Source organism: Piliocolobus tephrosceles, chromosome 14 (genome assembly GCF_002776525.5).
Source record: "Piliocolobus tephrosceles isolate RC106 chromosome 14, ASM277652v3, whole genome shotgun sequence".
In the NCBI taxonomy this organism is placed as follows: Eukaryota; Metazoa; Chordata; class Mammalia; order Primates; family Cercopithecidae; genus Piliocolobus; species Piliocolobus tephrosceles.
The window spans coordinates 109195855-109212599 of record NC_045447.1 but is presented as its reverse complement, the minus strand read 5'-3'; the positions used below and the strand labels follow the sequence as shown (position 1 = coordinate 109212599).

The following is a 16745-nucleotide window of genomic DNA, read 5'->3' as shown; positions in this document are numbered from 1 at the left end:
TCTGAAGAATGTCTTTATCCTTCACTTTAGAAGGGTCATTTTTTTTCTTCTGTTAGAAAGTTATTGAAGGATAATTTTGCAGAGTACTGAATTCTAGGTTGGTGACTTTTTCCTCTTAACACTATTTCACTCTACTCTCTTCTTGCTTGCATGGTTTCTGAGGGGAAGTTGGATGTAATTCTTATTTTTGCTCTTCTATAGGTAAGGTGGTTTATTTCTCTCTGCCTTCTTTTTTTTTTTTTTTTTTCCAGACAGTGTCACTCTGTCACTCAGGCTGGAGTGCAGTGGTGCAATCTTGGCTCACTGCAACCTCTGCCTCTGGGTTCAAGCAATTCTTGTGTCTCACCCTCAAGTAGCGGGGATTACAGGCACACTCCACCGTGCCCAACTAATTTTTGTATTTTTGGTAGAGATGGGTTTTCACCACTTTGGCCAAGCTGGTGTTGAACTCCTGACCTCAGGTGATCTGTTCGCCATGGCTTCCCAAAGTGCTGGAATTACAGGTATGCACCACCACACCCAGTTAATTTTTCTCCTTTAAAGCCTTTAGTACATTCATCATAGTTTTTAAAACAATTATTGGTCTGATTAATTCCAACATTCTGGCCATATCTGAATCTGGTTCTAGTGCTCATTGTCTTTTCAAATTGTTTTTTGTCTTTTCATATGCCTTGTAATTCCTTCTTGGTAGTGGACATGATGTGCTGAGATGGGAAAAATGAACGGTTTTCATTCTTTTTTTTTTTTTTTTTTTGAGGCGGAGTCTTGCTCTGTCGCCCAGGCTGGAGTGCTGTGGCGTGATCTCAGCTCACTGCAAGCTCCGCCTCCTGGGTTTACGCCATTCTCCTGCCTCAGCCTCCTGAGCAGCTGAGACTACAGGCGCCCACCACCTCGCTTGGCTAGTTTTTGTATTTTTAGTAGAGACGGGGTTTCACTGTGTTAGCCAGGATGGTCTCGATCTCCTGACCTCCTGATCCGCCCGTCTCGGCCTCCCAAAGTGCTGGGATTACAGGCGTGAGCCACCGTGCCCGGCCGAAAGGTCTTCATTCTTATCTTCACCTGGAGTAGGCTGAGGAGCAGGAGGAGGAGGAGGAGGAGTCGGGGTCGGTTTTGCTGTCTCAGGTGAGGCAGAGGTGGAAGAGGTGGCAGGGGAGGCAGGCACACTTGGTATAACTTTAATTGAAAAAAAAATCTACATATAATTGGACCCATGTAGTCTGAACCTATGTTGCTCAAGGGTCAACTGTATATAATTTTTGTGTAAGCTTGTGATTCAGCAGTTTTAAGTCTAAAATCAGCAAAGGTCACCTTTAGTACAAAAAAAAGCACAAATAGCTTAAATGAGAAATTACATTTTTATTGAATAAAAGCATTATACAAACATGAAAATATATGCAACTATTTAAATACATTAGTTTTTTTTGTAACTTTATATGCTTCATATAAAAGTATTGAGTTCAAAGCAGTATTGTACTTGCTATTAATTACCAAAATTCTGATTTTGCTATACTTTTCATCAGGATTTCTGGGACACTTCCCAACTAAACATATTAAGATTCCAGAAAAATAGGCCAGGCGTGGTGGCTCATACCTGTAATCCTAGCACTCTGGGAGGCTGAGGCAGGCGGATCACCTCAGGTCGGGAGTTCAAGACCAGCCTGATCAACATGGAGAAACCCCATCTCTACTAAAAATAGAGAATTAGCCGGGCGTGGTGGCACATGACTATAGTCCCAGCTACTCGGGAGGCTGAGGCAGGAGAATCGCTTGAACCGGCCGGGCGCGGTGGCTCAAGCCTGTAATCCCAGCACTTTGGGAGGCCGAGACGGGCGGATCACGAGGTCAGGAGATCAAGACCATCCTGGCTAACCCGGTGAAACCCCGTCTCTACTAAAAACACACAAAAAAACTAGCCGGGCGAGGTGGCGGGCGCCTGTAGTCCCAGCTACTCCGGAGGCTGAGGCAGGAGAATGGCTGAACCCGGGAGGCGGAGCTTGCAGTGAGCTGAGATCCGGCCACTGCACTCCAGCCCGGGCGACAGAGCGAGACTCCGTCTCAAAAAAAAAAAAAAAAAGATAAAAAAAAAAGAATCGCTTGAACCCAGGAGGCAGAGGTTGCGGTGAGCCAAGATTGTGCCATTGCACTCCAGCCTGGGCAACAAGAGTGAAACTCCATTTCAAAAAAAACAAAAACAAAAAACAAACCTTATAGTTCCCTTTCAAAAAGCATACCGACCATATTTTAAATATATATCTTAAATATCTAAAACAAATTTTTTCTCCATAGCTCCCCCAGCCCCCCAAAATCCTAGTGAAATGGATAGCAAGTATGTAGTTTGAGAAGGTGCTGTGGACACTGGCTGTATATCAGATGTTTGGATTGCCACACCTACTCTGAGTAAAGCAGTTAGGATGGAAAAGTGGACTGCAGCTTACATCATTTGCACTTTTGTGAAGGTTGTTATATAGGCATAAAATTGTTGTACAAGGTTTAAAGACCTTTTCCTGGCCCTACAATGTTAATCATGCTCATTATATAACAGTTGGGAAATATAGAAAAGTACAGAAAAGAAAATAACAACACTGTAATCTTAACACAGAGATACCTACTGGGAACATTTTGGTGTTTATTGTCTTTTTCCTAAGCATACAAAAATACAAATATATACATATAAAAATGAAGTTACATTGTTGACAGAATTTGATATTTTGTCTTCTTCACTGAATACGATGGTCTTCTGCTGCTCTCCCATCCCTTTATATATTCATCAGAATTTACATTGCCAGAAAAATCTTTCATTGACTGAATATACCATAATGTAAAATAACTTAAATATTTATGATTTTATAGGTTTAAAGTTATATTTTGTATATTCATTTTTGTTATTTTGTATAAAATGTTAAAAGTTATAAAATGGAAGTATATATCACATTGTTGACAACTGATGCCTCCCAGCATGCAATTCAACTGCTTCAAGCCCCCTTTATGCTTCCCTAACTCCTCAAAGGCTGGGAAGGGACAGCAGGTTCGACACTGCACGAGGATGCTGACGGTCACATTCCAGAAGGACCAGCTCAAAGTGACTGACTGCATTTTAAGTCACACATGGATAACTGAAGGTCTGTTTGTAAAGTTCACATGCTGAACTCCTACAAGCTGTAAAACAGAGTTGATGGGTTTGTGATCCAACCTATTCCTATCACGGTGTATAAAATGGATGTTGTTACCTAGAAGAGAATAAGAATAAAAGGCTAAGGCATAGTATTATTCATCAGATTTATTGCTTACTAAAATCAAGGAAGCTTTTCAACCTTTAATTAGTCCAAAGGGAAAAATTAATTACCTGGCATGCATTATATTCTCTATATAATGCCATAATAATTTTTAATCATGGCAATAAAGTATGACAAGGATTATGGTTAAATAAGAGTGATACTTGATGTTTTATGAGATCCAAGGGGAAAGATTTTTAAATTATAACCTTCTGTTAGGTTTTATTAAATATAATTAAATAAAATGTCCTGTCGGACGGGCAGAATATGGAACTCTCATAGATATCAAGCTGGAAAATCACATCTGTTTCTTAAATCTAATAACAGAATAAATATAATAAGGGAATAAATCACTCATTTCAAAAAATCCACTCCCAAATACTGATTTAACAGGCTATCTGTATTATAAACATAGCCCAAAAGAGGCTCTAAAATAAGGCCTTAAAAGACAGTCAGTTACAATACACTTAGATGTCCACAAGCCTTACATCTGTTCAAATACAGAGTTTATAATTTACAATCATCAACTTAACATCAATCATTTAAAATCAAAATCTAGTTTCTGTTTGATTCTTGAACTCAAGACAAGAATTTTTTTTTTTTTTTTTTTTTTTGAGACGGAGTCTCACTGTGTCACCCAGGCTGGAATGCAGTGGCCAGATCTCAGCTCACTGCAAGCTCCGCCTCCCGGGTTTACGCCATTCTCCTGCCTCAGCCTCCCGAGTAGCTGGGACTACAGGCGCCCGCCACCTCACCCGGCTAGTTTTTTGTATTTTTTAGTAGAGACGGGGTTTCACCGTGTTAGCCAGGATGGTCTCGATCTCCTGACCTCGTGATCTGCCCATCTCAGCCTCCCAAAGTGCTGGGATTACAGGCTTGAGCCACTGCGCCCGGCCAAGACAAGAATTTTAACTTAAACCATTACATACAGGTATCATATGAGGCATGTTTTCTTTTTTCTTTTTTTTTTTTTTTGAGATGGAGTCTAGCTCTGTCGCCCAGGCTGGAGTGCAGTGGCGTGATCTTGGCTCACTGCAACCTCCGCCTCCTAGGTTCAAGTGATTCTCTTGCCTCAGCCTCCAAAGTAGCTGAGACTACGGGCATGCACCACCATACCCAGCTAATTTTTGTATTTTTAGTAGAGATGGGGTTTCACCAGGTTGGCCAGGATGGTTTTGATCTCTTGACTTTGTGATCCACCCACCTCAGCCTCACAAAGTGCTGGGATTACAGGCGTGAGCCATTGCGCTGGGCCATGAGGCATGTTTTCTAAGCACAGCTGGCCTTCTGCATCCATGGGTTCTGCATCCTCATTCAACAAACCACGGATTGAAAATATTCAGGAAGGCCGGGCGCGGTGGCTCAAGCCTGTAATCCCAGCACTTTGGGAGGCCGAGACGGGCGGATCACAAGGTCAGGAGTTCGAGACCATCCTTGCTAACACGGTGAAACCCCGTCTCTACTAAAAAATACAAAAAGTTAGCCGGGCGAGGTGGCTGGCGCCTGTAGTCCCAGCTACTCGGGAGGCTGAGGCAGGAGAATGGCGTAAACCCAGGAGGCAGAGCTTGCAGTGAGCTGAGATCCCGCCACTGCACTCCACCCTGGGCGACAGAGCGAGACTCCGTCTCAAAAAAAAAAAAAAAAAAGAAAATATTCAGGAAGGAAAGGATAGCTGCGTATGTGCTGAATATGTACAGACATGTTTTTCCTGGTCATTATTCCCTAAATAGTACAGTACAACAACCATTTACATTGTATTTGGTGTTATAAGTAAACTAGAAGGCTGGGCGCGGTGGCTGAAGCCTGTAATCCCAGCACTTTGGGAGGCCGAGACGGGCGGATCACGGGGTCAGGAGATCAAGACCATCCTGGCTAACCCGGTGAAACCCCGTCTCTACTAAAAAATACAAAAAACTAGCCAGGTGAGGTGGCGGCGCCTGTAGTCCCAGCTACTTGGGAGGCTGAGGCAGGAGAATGGCGTAAACCTGGGAGGTGAAGCTTGCAGTGAGCTGAGATCCGGCCACTGCACTCCAGCTTGGGGGACAGAGCGAGACTCCGTCTCAAAAAAAAAAAAGTAAACTACAGATGATTTAAAGTGCAGGGGAGGACGTGCATAGGCTACATCCAAATACTACAGCATTTTATATAAGACACTTGAGCATCTCAGATTCTCGTATCCACTGCAGGTCCAGGAACCAGTCCCCCATGGATGCTGAGGGATGACTGTATGGTCCCAAGTTGGCACACAAATGATGCTCTCCATGTGCTCTTTATTTTTTACTTATTTATTTTTTGAGACAGTGTCTCGGTCTCTCGCCCAGGCTGGAGTGCAGTGGCATGATTTTGGCTCACTGCAACCTCCACCTCCCAGGTTCAAGCGATTCTCCTGCCTCAGCCTCGCGAGTAGCTGGGACTACAGGTGCGTGCCACCACTCCCGGCTCATTTTTTGTATTTTTAGTAGAGATGGGGTTTCTCCATGTTAGTCAGGATTGTCTCAATCTGCTGACCTTGTGATCTGCCCACTTCTGGCTCCCAAAGTGTTATGATTACAGGAGTGAGCCACCGTGCCCGGCCCATTTTGTGTACTCTTTATTCTTACACAACAGAAGATGTGGACAAATGATTCAGAGACATGGAAATAAGGGGCCCCAAAACATCCCCTTTTGGGTCTGAGGATAGAAATAAGTTGTTCAGAAATATGGCTAATGTCATTCTGGGCTAATGCATAGGATTCATTCTCATTAATCAGGGCTTCTTTTTATAACTAATCTAACTGTTATAAATTCACGAGAGGGAGGGAAAGGGAGATTTTGGCTATAACGTTCCAGCTGCAAAAAGCCCAAAAGTCGTATTACTCAGTCAAAACCCTCCTTCTAAAAAATATGGTATTGGCTGGGCGTGGTGGCTCACACCTGTAATCCCAGCACTTTGGGAGGCAGAGGTGGGCAGATCACGAGGTCAAGTAATTGAGACCATTCTGGCCAACCTGGTGAAACCTCGCCCCTACTAAAAATACAAAAATTAGCTGGGTGTGGTGGCGGGTGCCTGCAGTCTCACCTACTCGGGAGGCTGAGGCAGGAAAATCGCTCGAACCTGGGAGGTAGCGGTTGTAGTGAACCGAGATTGCACCACTGCACTCCAGCCTGGCGACAGAGCAAGGCTCCATCTCAAAAAAAAAAAACGTATTTATGAAAATAAATATTACTTTTATAACTCTTATAAGCTATGCTCATTAAGATGGACAGTTTTAAAGAGGAAGAAAGGCCGGGCACGGTGGCTCAAGCCTGTAATCCCAGCACTTTGGGAGGCCGAGACGGGCGGATCACGAGGTCAGGAGATCGAGACCATCCTGACTAACACAGTGAAACCCCGTCTCTACTAAAAAATACAAAAAACTAGCCGGGCGAGGTGACGGGTGCCTGTAGTCCCAGCTACTTGGGAGGCTGAGGCAGGAGAATGGCCGGAACCCAGGAGGCAGAACTTGCAGTGAGCTGAGATTGCGCCACTGCACTCCAGCCTGGGCGACAGAGCGTGACTCTGTCTCAGAAAAAAATAAAAAAATAAAGAGGAAGAAAAAGCAAAAAGATGATCTTACAATATAGTGATTTAGGCTTTTGAACCCTGTCTGATACGGGTGTTTGTTCTTTGCTGCAATGCTGGAACACAGTAGAGATCCAATCAGTTACAATACACTTAGATGTCCACAATCCTTACATCTGTTCAAACACTTAGCAGAGACGAGCCACAGCAATCTCAGGTGGTCCACACCTATCAATAAAGTTGTTAACAGTGTGTGGCGTATAGTTGGACCTCAATCCCATTGTTTTTTTTTTTTTTTGAGAGGGAGTGTCCTTCTTGTCACCCAGGCTGGAGTGCAGTGGCACGATCTCGGCTCACTGCAACCTCCGCCTCCCAGGTTCAAGTGATTCTCCTGCCTTAGCCTCCCAAGTAGCTGGGATGACAAGCATGCACCACCATGCCCGGTAATTTTTTGTATTTTTAGTAGAGATGGGGTTTCACCAAGTTAGCCAGGCTGGTCTTGAACTCCTGGCCTCAAGTGATCCACCCGCCTCGGCCTCCCAAAGCGCTGGGATTACAGGTGTGAGCCACCGTGCCCGGCCTCAATGGGATGAGCTGTCCCTAGCACTGACTTGCTTGCTGACACTGAGTAAGTCTCCTAGTTTTGTTAGGTATAAATAACTACATGGATTCTTTTCTTGACAAAAAAAGCGTGTGACGATTTTCCCCTATTCGGAAATGGTCATCTCCACTGAACATTCCTAAATAGGGGAGTGTCAAGGCCATATACAGATCATCAACCCACAGGTGACTGTGGGGAATCATCCAGGCACGGGATGATGGACACGCTCATCAAATGCATAAACATCAAAATACACAGAAGCCTTTGAAAACAAAAGATGCCCCTCTACAAAAGCACAGCATCCTGATTGTAATGCCAAGATGTCCATTTGTACAGGGTGTCTGCTTTATGAAGAAAATGGTGGCCTCTGGGCCGGGCACGGTGGCTCACGCCTGTAATCCCAGCACTTTGGGAGGCAGAGGGAGGCAAATCACAAGGTCAGAAGATCGAGACTATCCTGGCTAACATGGTGAAACCCCATCTCTATTAAAAATACAAAAAATTAGCCGGGTGTGGTGGCGGCGCCTGTAGTCCCAGCTACTCGGGAGGCTGAGGCAGGAGGATGGCATGAACCCGGGAGGCGGAGCTTGCAGTGAGCCGAGATCGCGCCACTGCACTCCAGCCTGGGCGACAGAGTGAGACTCCGTCTCAAAAAGAAAAGAAAAGAAAATGGCGGCCTCTGAACTTGTAAAAGGAACAAGACGTCTACTGCTGAACCTGGGCTTTGAATGCTTACCTGGACCTAAAATGAGGATTCCACCTTGCTGAGCTGGGTCTCCTTGAAAATCAAAGAGAGGGCCAGTCACTGCCCGCCACAGGCTCTGAAGGCTTCCTGAGAGTAGATTTGATTTTATGTGGGGGCTCTGTCCTGAAATGTTGAAAACTGTCTTTAGACGTCATTTTATATTCAATTTGATATTAAGAAGATAATGTATTTCTAGAAGACATTCTCTATCTTCCTTCAAAGAATAGTTTCTCAACCTTTTACTATCAACATTTTGGCTCAGATCATTCTCTATCCTGTGCGACATAAGGTGTTTTGCAACATCATTGCCTTCTATACCCACTAAATACCAGTGGCACCGTTTACCAAGTTGTAAAAACCAAACACGTCTTCAGACAATGCCAAATGTCTCCCAGGGGAGAAAGGAGTAAATGTCCCAGTTAAGAACTACTGCTTTAAAGGAAAACGTGATGACAGACCCACATCATTTTCCGCCAAAGAAAAATGTCAACTATAGACTTCTCAAATTAGCAGTGCTTTCCATTTTAATTGCCCGTTTATACTCTGTTTAGTCTCTCACTTATTAATAGGCAGCTACAGTCCTTTTCAAGAGACATTGTGACACAGACTGTTACGTGTTGGTCAAAACCTGTGTCCTCTTTCTGGGCCCACAGCTAAAGTATATTTTCCAGTCTTAGTTGCAGTTAGGCCAGGTATGTGACTACGTCATAAACAATGAATGAAATGATCTCTGCTGCTTCCAGGCCAAGCTCCTCCCGCAAGTGATTCTCATGTTCCTTCTACATTCTTGGAAGGCTTGGGTTGAACATGGCAAAGCACAAGGTGGAAGGTGCCTGGATCCCGGAACTGCTGCTCAAGAGGAAGAGCATCCAAATAGAAAAACTGTTCTTGAAATTTAAGATAAAAAGAAAGAACCTCCTACCATGTCATGCTACTAAGACATGGGGGTTTAGCTGTGACAACAGCCACTGCAGCTACCTCTTCACTTCTCCTTGGCTGTCAGTTTTCTATTTCTGTTCTCACGGTGGCTGATGCTTAATTTCCACCTCGTTTGAGCAAAGACACTCAGTCTCTTTACTCTCTTTATAATTAATTTCTCTCCTATCCCTGCCATTTCTGTCTGTCTTTTAGCTTCTTATTTTAACGACTATGCAGCCTTTGGCCTGCCTCATTTCCTAATATTTCCAAGTATCTATTATTTCCCTTCATCTCTTCAACTCTTTGATTTCTTTCGTGTTTACATTATAACGAGCATTTATCTTACCAAGAAACAAATACAGGCTCACTAGCATAGAGACTCGAGACTTGAGTAAAAGATTAAGTTTTACTTTGTTTTTTAAGGGACAGGGTCATGCTCTGTTGCTCAGTCTGGAGTGCAGTGGCACCATCATAGCTCAATGCAGCCTCCAACTCCTGGGCTCAGGCGATCCTCCCCCTTCGGCTTCCTAAGTAGCTGCGACCACTGGTTCACGCCACCAATCCTGGCTAATTAAAAAATCTTCTTTTGTAGAGATGGGGTCTCACTTTGTTGACCAGGCTGGTCTCAAATTCCTGGCCTCAAGAGATCCTCCCACCTCTGCCTCCCAAAGTGCTGGGATTACAAGTGTGAGCCACTGTGCCTGACCTTGAATTTTACTATCTTATAGGATTCTATATGTGAAATAAATGTTCAGAAATCCAAACTCTCTCCTTATTTTTTTAAATTCAAAAAAATTGTTTGAGACAGAGCCTCAATCGTCACCCAGGCTGGAGTGCAGTGGCACGATCACGGCTCACTGCAGCCTCAACCTCCCAGACTGCAATCAATTCTTCCGCCTCAGCCTCCCACATAGCGGGGAGTACAGGCACGCACCACGCCCAGCTAATTTTTGTACTTTTTGTAGAGACAGGGTTTCACCATGTTGCCCAGGCTAGTCTGGAATTCCTACACTCAAGAAGTCCTCCCATCTCGGCCTCCCAAAGTGCTAGGAATGCAGGTGTGAGCCACCACACCCAGCCCAAACTCTCTTCTTATGTTCAAAGAAGGGGTCAGTTAATATTTCAAAATTTTAGAAATTCAACTTGAGATTCCATAGCTTAGAACTAAGTAATCTTTGTTGTCAAGCACAATCTAGTTTTGCCAGTTTGAATTTAATTCTTATGTGTCACACTTCGTGTTTCACTCTTCTATAAACCCAGTACTCCCTTGTATGTAATGGCTTCATTTTCTTATTCTTCGTCTTTATAAAATAGGTACCATTAATTTTAAATTATAATTGTACATTTTTAGTGCCTTAGTTTTTCAAGTAAGACTATTCTGAGACTGACTTTGAGATTTATGCTTTATGTTTTTTTAGGGAGAAACCTTAAAAAAATTATTTTATGAGAACCTAATATTTTGTTTGGCAATGCAGTCCTTTAACACAGGTCAAAGTAGTGAAGATTTGAATACACCCTCTCTTATAATTACAAGCATATATTCAACTTAGTATTCATCTATTTACTTTGCAATTCCATATCTTTACTGTGGCAATGAATAGTGAGGTGCAACTAAAGTGAAACTCAACAGTTTATATCTAAAGTGCTAAATTTTTTTTTTTGAGAGAGAGTCTCGCTCTTGTTGCCCAGGCTGGAGTGCAATGGCACAATCTCGGCTCACCGCAACCTCCGCCTTCCGGGGTCAAGCAGTTCTCCTGCCTCAGTCTCCCGAGTAGCTGGGATTACAGGCGTGTGCCACCATACCCGGCTAATTTGGTATTTTTAGTAGAGACGGGGTTTCTCCATGTTGGTCAGGCTGGTCACGAACTCCCAACCTCAGGTGATCAACCCGCCTCAGCCTCCCAAAGTCCTGGGATTACAGGCATGAGCCACTGCGCCCAGCCCTAAAGTGCTAAATAATTAAACAGACCTTACACATGCTGAGACTCTATTACAGCACATAAAAACTGTGTACCAAAAAGTAAGGTTCACGATCTGTACTGCTATGATTTCCTATACTAAAGAAAGAGAAACAAGCAGACTCTGACTCTGTGTTTATGCCGGATCATCATGAGTTCTGATCAAGTTTAGGTCTTTTTCTTTAAACACATCAATAAAGGAGCCGGGCGCGGTGCTTCATGCCTGTAACTCCAGCACTTTGGATCACCTGAGGGCGGGAGTTTGAGACCAGCCTGACCAACATGGAGAAACCCCGTCTCTAGTAAAAATACAAAATTTGTAGGTCCTGGTGGCGCATGCCTGTAATCCCAGCTACTCAGGAGGCTGAAGCAGGAGAATCGCTTGAACCCAGCAGGCAGACATTGCAGGGAGCCAAGATCGCACCATTGCACTCCAGCCTGGGCAACAAGAGTGAAACTCTGTCTCATAAAAGAAGAAAACAAACAAACAAAAAACATCAATACAGGTAGCATGCACCTCTGCCTCACAAACAGCTCCCAGACCCATCTCCTCCTCTCTATCCCCTCTTGAGGCCTTGCCATTTCTTTCTAGCTTATACCTGCCCTACAACCCTGTCACGAATATCACCGGCTCTGGTTTGGCCAGCACTAATCCCTGCTCTACACGGGTTATACGACTGTCTCACTTCTCTGCTTCAAACACTTGTATAATTCCCCAACTGCTTCAGAAGAAATCCAAACTCCTTGGCACATGACCCCAGGTTCAACATGAACTGGCTATAACTTACCCCTTGGCTCACACCAATTCCCCTAGCTGGGTCTTACACTCTGGACAGAGGCAGGGACCTGGATTTTTCTGAAGGAGTCACGTTTTCTCATGCCTTTGTGCTTTTGCACATGCTACTTTCTGTCTAGAGTGCCCTTCCCCACCCTCACTTCACCCAGCTAACTCCTTTTACAATCAGCTGAGACCATCTCCTCTGAGAAGCCCGCCCAGATCCTTCTCCACTTAAACTGCTGACAAAGGTATTTCTAGTCAGGAATGCCTCCCTCCATCACTGGCCTTTAGATGGCCTTGTGATTAGCTGTTTGTGTCTCTCTCCCAGAGGAGATGATGAGTCTGCATGGTGGGGACTATGTATTTTACCACTGTCCTCCTGGGAGCATCCAACACAGTGGGTATCAGACAAGACGTCAATAATATTTATTCAAAATGATTGATTTTTGTTTGAGTTGAGTTCTCTTATCTGGCATTTCAGAAACACACATAACCAGTGCAACTCAAGTTTTCTAAGCTCTATTAATTACAAGGAACTGTGGCAAGGGCAGAGAACATAATGTAAGGATGAATAAACATGAAACTCTTCAACTAACTATACTCTCTGGTCCCCTTAAATGCAATAATAGAGCAGATAATGAAGTGTACACACACAAGATCTTTATGAAAATCATTTCTGTTTTCACAAAAATGGAACCACATTGAAAACACTTCTGCACCTTATTTCCATTGAACAGTGCTTTGCTAACAGCCTTCCATGTCATTACACCCAGAAAATGAATCTTCTGGAGCCTGGTGTATCTGGATCACTTATTAGAATAATAAAAAGCAGCCCGAGGCCAGGCTCAGTGGCTCACACCTGTAATCCCAGCACTTTGGGAGGCCGAGGCAGGTCAGGAGTTCGAGACCAGCCTGGCAAACATGGTGAAACCCTGTCTCTACTAAAAATACAAAAAATTAGCTGGGCATAGTGGCAGGCGCCTGTAAACCCAGCTACTCAGGAGGCTGAAGCAGGAGAAGCATTTGAACCCGGGAGGTGGAGGTTGCAGTGAGCTGAGATTGCGCCACTGCACTCCAGCCCGGGCAACAGAGAGACTCCATCTCAAAAAAAAAAAAAAAAAAAAAAAAGGGGGCTGATTTATGAATTGACCATGTTTCCCTATGCATATATACACAAATATGAAAATACACCCTGAGTGTTTTCTATTTGAGACACGTTATATGTCTTACCTGAGGAGGCAATTTCTTCACCTCTTTTCATTCCCAATCTTTTATAAATTTCTCTCTCAGGATCGACATAGATTTCATGAGAATATCCAGTCAGTTTGCAAAAAGGCTGAAAAGAGAGAATGGCTAGAATTTTTACAAGAATAAATGAGAGAAAAGTAACGATACTCTAACTTCAGCCAATTTAGCCTACATTTAGTGGTTTAAATAATGTAATTTTTATGTCGGAAAAAGATTTCATTCATTAGTCTCCCAATGTACTAGATATTTACCTCAATATGATGGTAGGATGACTGTCCAATCACTATAAGGGTGACATTTGCTTCCTTAGGAGGAAAAAAAGGACATGTATATATCATTAGAAATTACGCACGTTTTATACAACATCCCTTAACCCAACTCTTCTGTTTCATTCTAATGCCACCTATAGGCTTCTAGAGGAATGGAATAAACAGCAAAATTGTGTGAGTTAATGCAAAGATACATATGGTAAAATATTAATTCAGATGTTTCTTTTGCTAAGTAGGAATTTCAAGACTTACACATAAGACCTAAAACTACAAAACTACTAGAAGAAAACTACAAAACCGCCACATGACATGGGTATAAACCATCATTTCTAGAATATGACCTCAAAAATACAGAAAACAAAAAGCAAAAATAGACAAATGGGACTATATCAAACTAAAAAGCTTCTGCACAGCAAGGAAACAATCAACAGAGAAGAGACACCTCACAGATTGAGAGAAAATATCTGCAAACTACACATCTGATAAGGGGCAAATTTCCAAAGTGTAAAAGAAACTCAAACAACTTTGCAAGAAAACAACATAGCCTGATTAAAAACTGGACAAAGGGCTGAGCATGATGGCTCACGCCTGTAATCCCAGCACTTTGGGAGGTCAAGGCAGGTGGATCACCTGAGGTCAGGAGATCGATACCAGCCTGACCAACATGGCGAAACTCTGTCTCTACTAAAAATACAAAAATTAGCTGGGTGTGGTGGCACGTGCCTGTAATCCCAGCTACTCTGGAGGCTGAGGCAGGAGAATCACTTGACCCTAGGAGGCGAAGGCTGCAGCAAGCCAAGATTGGGCCACTGCTCTCCAGCCTGGGGGCTGAGTGAGACTCCGCCTCAAAAAAAAAAAAAAAGGACAAAGGATATGAATAGCTCTCAAAAGACATACAAATGGCCAAGAGATATATGAAAAGATGCTCAAAATCACTATTCATCAGGGAAATACAAATTCAAACTACAATGAGATATAACCTCACACTTGTTAAACGGCTATCAGTAAGATGCAAGGTAAGTGTTTGGTGAGGATGTGGAGAAAAAGGAACTCTTGTACACTGTTGTTAAGAACGTAACTTAGTACAGCCATTACGGAAAACAGTCTGGAAGTTACTAAAAAATCAAAAATAGAACTATAATATGATTCAGCAATCCCACTACTGGGCATTTATCCAAAGGAAATGAAGTCGGTATGTTGAAGAGATATCTCCACTCCCATGTTTTATTACAGCATGATTCACCATAGCTAAAATATAGAAGCAACCTCAGTATTCAACAATGAATAAATATAAAGAAAATGCGGTATAGGCTGGGCGCAGTGGCTCACGCCTGTAATCCTAGCACTTTGGGAGGCCCAGGCCGGTGGATGGGTCAGGAGTTCGAGACCAGTTTGACTGACATGGAGAAACCCCATCTCTACTAAAAATACAAAATTAGCGGGGCATGGAGGCGCATGCCTGTAATCCCAGTTACTCAGGAGGCTGAGGCAGAAGAATTGCTTGAACCCGGGAGGCGGAGGTTGAAGTGAGCCCAGATCGTGCCATTGCACTCCAGCCTCGGTGACAAGAGCGAAAACTGCGTCTCAAAAAAAAAAAAAAAAAAAGAAAGAAAAGAAAATGCGGTATCACAATGTAATATTATTTAGTCATAAAAAAGGCATTTTTCTGTTATTTGCGACAACACTGGATGCACCTGGAGGACATCATGTAAGTGAAATAAGCCAGGCACAGGAAGAAAAATACCACATGATCTCACTTAGCTATAGAAACGAAAAAAGTAGAGTGGAATGATGGTTACCAGAGACTAGTTACTCAGGGATGAGAAGGGAGATGAGCCAAGGGTACCAAGTTTCAGTTAACCAAGAGGAATAACTTTTAGAGACCTGCTGCACAGCATGGTGACTACAGTTAATAATGTATACTTCAAAATTGCTAAAAGACTAGTTTTTACACGTTGTCATCACAAAAAAAATAAAATCACTATCTGACATGAGGGGTATATTATCTCAATTTAATCATTCCACAACGTAAATGCCTATCAAAATATCACACTGCATCCCATAAACATACACAATTATATACGTCAATTTTTAAAGAGAATAAAAGGATACGCAGACGAACAGTCAAAACATTGTTTTCGAAATGATATAGTCAATAATTCTCTATATTCTTCCCAAAGACATGCTTTTAAAACTAGGCACATTTAATCAATGTTATTTTTTCACATCCTAATTGATAAGGTCTGCTGAAAAAACATCTGTTTTATAAAGGCCGCCCGATGCCTTCCCTCAAAAAGCTCACTTGGGCACAAACTTATCTGTGCCTGAAGAAAAACGAGTATGTGGCTGTGCTAGGGAACATGGAACTTGCAGCCTATTAACATAAACATTTGCACCTTTACGATATATTAGTATTTTCCCATAATGAGCAGCTATTTGGAGTGCCACAAAATTAAAGGGAAGAAAGTATCAACCATTTCCAGCATTTGTTTTAGGGCACTAGCAGTCAACATTTCAGAACAGGCGCGAGCTTAGCAGGCAACACTACAACTGTTAGTACGTTCACCACCAGGCAGCACCCAGCGAGTTAGGGCAGAAATAGATCTCTGACGTCTCTCTTCCTTTGGAGGGGCGAGGGTGGAGAGGTGCGGGGAGGGGCAATCCGGGTTGCAAGTGCCGCGCTGGAGCCGCGTCCTCCCCCGCCCCGCTCGCAAGGTCTGCAGAAGCCTGCACTGGGCCGCCCACGCTCAGAAACTCACTTGTAAGAAACTCTTGGGGATTCTGGCCAGATCCTCTACGTATTCCTTGCAGATGTAACACAGGAAATGCTGAAAGCCAATTCGGCAGAAAGGGCAAGTTAGTAACGCAGCACCCGCGGGCCCCGAAAGAGCCCGGGACTTCGCTGTGCGTGACGCGACTAAAGGCGACGCCCGCGGGGCCGGGACCGGCGGCCCGGGCGCCCGGCGCGTGGGAAGCGGGCCTCGCCCTCGTCCAGCCCCGCCCTAGTTGGGAAGCGGCGGCGGCTGGGGAGGCTGCCTTCCCGTTTCCGTCCTAAGAAGCAGGAGGCGCAGCTTGCATCCCACAGCCCGCCCGGAACCCCGGGCCGCGCCTCCCTCCCAGCCGCGCCACCCGCTCACCCGCACGAACACCACCACGGCGCGGCGCTCCCGGAACAGCGCGCCGAAAGGTACCCGCTGCCCGCGGGCGTCCAGCACCGGCAGCTCGGCCACGGCGGCCGCCAGGGGCTGCCCATGGTCAGGGCCGCTCGGGGCCGGGACCGGGGCGGTGCCGCCGCTAACCTGCCGCGTGACCGGTGCGGGCGCAGCCATGACGCGGGGCGGCCAAGGGCCTGGGTCCGCTCTGCCAACGCGGGGCGGGGCGCGCAGAGGCGGGGCGCGGAGGGCGGGGCGGGGCG

The 16745-nt window shown here is 44.5% G+C and overlaps 1 protein-coding gene across 2 annotated transcripts; it reads right to left on the bottom strand.

Annotated features, from left to right (window-relative positions):
* Positions 1-2602: 2602 nt before the first annotated feature.
* Positions 2603-16726, bottom strand: PRXL2C (peroxiredoxin like 2C). 2 transcript variants are annotated; one of them, XM_023196402.1, is made up of 6 exons: positions 16468-16726; positions 16090-16158; positions 13313-13366; positions 13044-13149; positions 8151-8282; positions 2603-3227 (listed from the first exon to the last, which is right to left on the bottom strand). In XM_023196402.1, exons 1-6 carry the CDS (start codon positions 16657-16659, stop codon positions 3100-3102), a joined length of 681 nt encoding a protein of 226 aa, XP_023052170.1. In that variant the 5' UTR covers positions 16660-16726; the 3' UTR covers positions 2603-3099. The 2 variants fall into 2 exon arrangements, with proteins under 2 accessions (XP_023052170.1, XP_023052171.1); XM_023196403.1 differs by lacking the exon at positions 8151-8282 and having other exon boundaries at positions 2605-3227.
* Between the last annotated feature and the right edge of the window lie 19 nt (positions 16727-16745).

Bases quoted from the DNA above. Each gene is read 5' to 3' on its own strand.
- PRXL2C (XM_023196402.1), bottom strand. From the start codon at position 16,659: ATGGCTGCGCCCGCACCGGTCACGCGGCAGGTTAGCGGCGGCACCGCC. The intron at 16,159-16,467 runs GTGAGCGGGTGG...ATTGGCTTTCAG, and splicing joins CCGTGGTGGTGTTCGTGCGG to CATTTCCTGTGTTACATCTG. The intron at 8,283-13,043 runs GTAAGACATATA...TCAACATTTCAG, and splicing joins TGAAGAAATTGCCTCCTCAG to GACAGAGCCCCCACATAAAA.